The sequence below is a fragment of the Haplochromis burtoni genome, unplaced genomic scaffold, assembly GCF_018398535.1.
Source record: "Haplochromis burtoni strain Fernald_Lab_line unplaced genomic scaffold, NCSU_Asbu1 Contig_45, whole genome shotgun sequence".
NCBI classification, from domain to species: Eukaryota; Metazoa; Chordata; class Actinopteri; order Cichliformes; family Cichlidae; genus Haplochromis; species Haplochromis burtoni.
Genome location: NW_024582406.1, coordinates 936,679 through 942,015, shown reverse-complemented (window position 1 = coordinate 942,015; position 5,337 = coordinate 936,679). Strand labels below are relative to the sequence as shown.

General features: G+C 43.9%; 1 protein-coding gene across 2 annotated transcripts in view; it reads left to right on the top strand.

Annotated features, from left to right (window-relative positions):
• The first annotated feature begins 1,127 nt into the window (after positions 1–1,127).
• smurf2 (SMAD specific E3 ubiquitin protein ligase 2) overlaps positions 1,128–5,337 on the top strand; it is a 57,821-nt gene continuing 53,611 nt past the window's right edge. The window contains exons 1-2 of one of the 2 annotated variants that reach the window (XM_005926658.3): positions 1,128–1,370; positions 1,548–1,642. In XM_005926658.3, coding sequence (XP_005926720.1) covers positions 1,591–1,642 — 52 coding nt within the window. In that variant the 5' untranslated portion in view covers positions 1,128–1,370; positions 1,548–1,590. Of the gene's footprint in view, positions 1,643–5,337 lie in introns of both variants that reach the window. The other variant, XM_042220249.1, reaches the window with a different exon arrangement.

The window sequence follows — 5,337 nt, the reverse complement described above, 5'->3', positions numbered from 1 at the left end:
ATGCCCAGCTCTCTGTGAGGTTTGGAACTCTGCAGCTTTGAGTTGACAGAGCGTTGGTGATTTTTACACACTATAGACTCAGCACTCAGCGAGAACACGTTCTAAAAGTTCATGGCTAAGTTGCTGTGGTTCCACTTTGCAACAATAGCACTAACAGCTGATTGTTGTACATGTAGGACCAAAGAAATTTCACAAACTAACTTGTTGCAACTGTTGCATCCTATCACACTATCACACTCAAATTCAGTGAGCTCGTAAGAACAACCCGTTCATTCACAAACAATATGTTATAAAGGCAGACTGCATGGCTTGGTACTACATTTTACACACCTATGGCCACAGGACTGAAAACATCTAAATTCAAAGATTCAAAGAGTTTGGCCCAATACTTTTGTCAACGTAGTGGATAGTCTTGACTTTCCCCTTTGTTAAGGTGTTCACCTGTTCACCTGAGTGACATATTTCCTTTCATTTTTGTTAATGATGTTTTTGTTACTTACTTATTTAGGATTGTTTTTTAATTTCTGATATTACTGCTTAATATTACAGATCATTAATTAGATACCCATATACGGTGGCCCTGAGAGGTCAAATGCAGTGCAACTTAAGAAAACACTAATAAATAGAAAAAGAGCCAAGGTATCCGTGTTAGTGCTGCGTGACATTGCAAATTTTGGTATTGATTCAATACCAAGTAAACACAGAGCCAGTATTACCGATACCAAAACTGATACTGATAATTTTAACCTATAAAGGCAGCTTATGTAGGGATAAATAGTGCCTCATAATTTATGAAATGAATCATCAATTTGCAAATGCTGAACACACTTTAATGACCGCAAAATCACTGTGATGTTTTACTTTCCACTATGATTAGTTGACAGCAAACAACAACAAAAAAACTGTCAAAAGAATTTTCATATATTTTGACACCCGGAATGTAAATGTGCCCGTCTTTAAAACAATTTGGGCAACTTCAGACTGTAACTACGCCCATGTTAAATTAATAAAAGGGATATAAACACAGGGAGCTGGGCTTGCCTGTGCCATCAAAGGCGGTCCTACTCATCACCAACCCCCCCCCCCCCCCCGGTTGGGGGGGGGGCTGTGTATATGATTCATAGTTATATGCCACATGTTGGAGAAATGCTTCACTCCCACAAAGCGTGTTGTCGTCACTGGTCAGCTCCCAGCAGCAGCCTCCTGAAGGGGGATCTACCCCGGAGGGCTCCGCAGTTCAACTCTCGACGAGCAGAGGAGGACTCTCACAGTCCGAGGCAGAGGTTCTCAATGAAGATGTGAAGATAAGCAGCGCCTCGGCTCCACCACCAGCTCGTTCACACGCTCCAGCAACGGCGGCCGCATTTCCAGTAAATGCAATTTGCAGCAGCCCTCCACTCGGGCTTTTCCTTTTCCTTAATTTTTCTCATTTGTGAGCGATCGCTATGGCAGTTCAGTCCACATCCGGGCCACAATGCTTTGACTCCATTATTGTCTAAAACTGGCGGAGAGGTTGATAAACCTTGTCATTTTTTACATTTAAATAGACATTTTTTTGGGACGCGCAGTGACGGCTGGGGTCGAGAGGAGATGTCTAACCAAGGAGTTCGGCGGAATGGCCCCGTGAAGCTGCGATTAACAGGTAGCCTGCAACGCTTTTAAATCCCCACGTATTCCCACACACACACCAGCTAGGAAGGCTCCGTGTATTTGCTGGCTGGGAACAGTTCACATGGGCTACGGAGTTGGCTCGCCGCCGGTGCTTTATGCTCTCATTTCCACAGATTTGTTAGCAGCAACAGTGTATTTAAATTACCAGCTGACTTCACAGGGCTAAGCCAAGCAGGAAAAGCGAGGAAAACGCTTAATGAGGATATTGTTGCTCTTGGAAATAGTCTCAGCCTCGTGATTGTCGCCAGTAAAGCACCACCAGCCATAACACTGGTACCCGGGTCGCTCAGCTCCAGTAATGAGCCGCCTTCCAGTTGTAGCTGGTTGACGCTTATCAAACCTTAGTGTGTATTAGTGTCTCACATTTATATTCCAGCTCGTAAAATTCCATTATTTTTAAACAAAGGGGAGCTTTACAAGTGTTGTGCTGTTCCGCTGACAAGACGGGCTCGCACAAAAGTTGGCTAGCTGAACGTAGCATTCCCGGTTAGCTGTAATCAAGTCTTTATGACAGGACAAGCTTCGGCTGAGATGATAAGCAGCTCAGGTCACTGGAGTCTGAGCAGTGAGCGAGCAGTACGCCAGAACCGACAAACGGCTGCCCCCCTTTGTTTTGGTGTCGTCGTTAAAGCAGGTTAAAGTTGTATCCGTGAACCCGTGGCCCCCTTTGTACCGCTACGTTATGATTCACTGGGAAACACTTGAATGTCACTTTGTTTGGAAGTAGCATGTAGCTGTGCTGGTCTGCTCGGACCTGTCGCTCTCCTCGGCATCAGCACAGTCAGGAGGGGGGGAAATAAAAAGGTTTACACGAGAGCAGCTCACTGTTTTGACTGGAAGAGGGGGGTCAGACGGCTGCCTCCTGGGTCTTTTTTTGTTTTGTTTTGATGTGCGTCCAAGGTCCGACCTGAATCCAATTAAAGGGCTGTTTGTTCCACCAGGAACTGCCGAGGGAAATATTTAAGTTGGTGATGTTTCTGATAGGAACAAGTGGAGATAAGCAGGGGATCTCAGTGAGGTGAGTGGGATACATGCAGAGTGGCAGAAGACCGGAAAGCTTTCAGCAACAGTTTCACAATGACGCAAAAATTAGATACTGATCATCCATACAGTTGTATATGAGTGTGTATTTGAGAATGCGTTGCCTTCAAAACTGTTAGGATCCCAGTCCTTACTTTCTCTACAGTGATGTTCCTCTGAAGTAAGGCTGCTAACAGAAACTAGACACTGTTATTAACATATAAGCTCGACATGTACAGAGCCCTGCTTATATAGCAGAGCATCTGAGACCCAATGACTACAGCTGGCCTCTCCCATTCTCTACCCAGGATCTCCTAACTGTCCCTTGCTCTGATTTTAAAACCAGAGGTGATCTTGCTTTTTAGGTTTTGGCATCCAAGCTGTGGAACAGCCTTCCTTAGCCTGTCAGGTCAGCTGATTGTGTTATTGGTTTTAAAGCTGAAAACACATTAGCTTTCCCTTAGTCTCGTCCCCTTTATTTTCGACCCTTGTTTACAACTATTTGCATGTATTGAAGTGTGAATAGTTGATTATATGGCTGTCTATGTGTCCGTATTTTGGATTGTTATACTTTGATGTGTGGATTTTACTTAAACTGTGAAGCACTTTGTAACTCTACTTTGCAAAATGAAGTTATGTCATTTTTTTAGGTACACAACTTCAAATTAAAGTGGACCTTTAAAGCTAAAAGGGCTTGTTGCAGAGAGTATATGAACTGAGAAGCTATACAAGTTAAACAAGGATTATTTTGAACCCCGTGTCATGCAAAGCTACTCTAGTAGACTTGCAGGGTTGAGGAAAAATGCGACTTTGGAGATGAGCATAATAAAAGTCTCGGTTGCGAATTAGTTTGTCACTGCAGTCGTCTCCTGGTGGAATTCGAAGAATGTGAGTCCACTATGGGGAAAAAATGGTGAGAGCAGGACATTGCAGCGCACCTCTCCTGTTTAAGCTCAGTTAAACTTGTGAAACACTCATCAAGAGTCAATATTAAGCTCCCTACTTATCAATCAGCAAGAGAAATAGAACTACTACTTGCACACATGTATGTGTTTGGCTTTCAGGATCCTTGCATGTTTTGTTTTGTTTTTTCAGTAACACCAGCTATCCCTGCTCATGGAAAGTTCTCCCCCCCCCCCTCCAGACTTATGTAATCTGGTGCTATCTCATCCATATGGTCCGCTCTGTTCCTTCGCTCAGGCCGTCGCGATCCCTTGTTCTCCAGCTCGTGCAAAGCGGAGCTCAGAGGAAGACAGAGTCCTCACTTTCATATTTGAAGCTTCACTCCACGTTGTCATTATGTTTCTTTGTTTAGCCCTGCACAGCTCTGTGTACTAGGTCGGTACAGAAGAAGCAATGAGTTCAGAGAGTGTTGCTATGTCGTAGCTGCGTGTTGTCATCTCCAGTGGAGTTTTTTTTTTTTTGACATAGCTCTCTGATTAATTTCTTCCCCCGACAGGTTGTGAGCGATGAGTTGCTACATTTAAACAGGCCCAGAACTGTTTGCGTCGTAGGCTTCTCTCCTCGCTGACAAGCCTCTTGTTCATTTAAAGCAGATGTTGCAGATGTTTGCCGGCTATTAAAGCAGGGGAAAAAAAATATCGCAAGCTGCTAAAGCCCACACTTTGACTCCTGAGGGCAGGTTTCCATTATAACCTGCAGCTGATGTCTGCTAAGTTATGTCATGAAACAAACACGGCTAATGGCGTAACATTACATCACATGCACCTAAGTGAAATTGCTGAGAAACGACTCGTCTTATCGTCCGATGCATCTTAAGCTCTGTCATGCACGCCTGGCTTCTGGCATAACTTGGGATGCTTTCCATCATCTGTGCCTGAATTTTTTAAACTTTGCAGAAAAGAGAGCACGTCATTTGTACCCTCAGGAAATATAGAACCACAAGCTCGCCTGTCATAGAAGTAAAATCAGACCCATAAAACCAGAGATGGTTAATAATCAGGCACAGTCGGAGCGATGTCCTCATGAAAAATGCTTCTATCTGGAAAGATGTGCACCAGAATAATAAAACTGACCGATGTTTCATTTAATTTTTTTTTTTTTGTCTCTTCTGGTTAGGTCCTTTACGGGTTATTGCTGTTGTGTCTCAGCTCTGAGTTTACATGTGACTTGTTAAGCATATGGTTTGCTCATCTGAATTCTTTGGCGCAGCGTGAACCGCCGAAGAGAGCTATCTCAGTGGGATTCCCTGCAATTCTCCATTCGCGTTCCCACCTCTTCCTCTCTGAGTCACTCCTGTTCTTTCCGACTGTAAGCCTCTTCCCTCTCAGACCAGGGTCCAAAGCATATTTCACTCCCACCCTCTCTAACCGAGCTTCCTCATCACTCTCCGATCGTCCTTCTGTCTGATGCACTTTGTGTTTAGTTTCTTTCTTTCTTTTTTTTCTGTTTTAAATAACCACACATGAGAGTTTGACAGTGCTGTTATTTTTCATGAAGTGGTTTGCAATATACCAATGAATGAACATGCAGAAAAAAACACACTTATTTGAAAGCTGCAACAAAGGCCCAGTGTGGGTTGGAGTGAAAGACTTGGGTCTTTTTTAAATTGCAAGTCCTCACTTTTCAGTGCAGCTCATCGCCTCCAGATGAGGGTCTTTTGGATGCTGCTTAACTGCAGAAGAA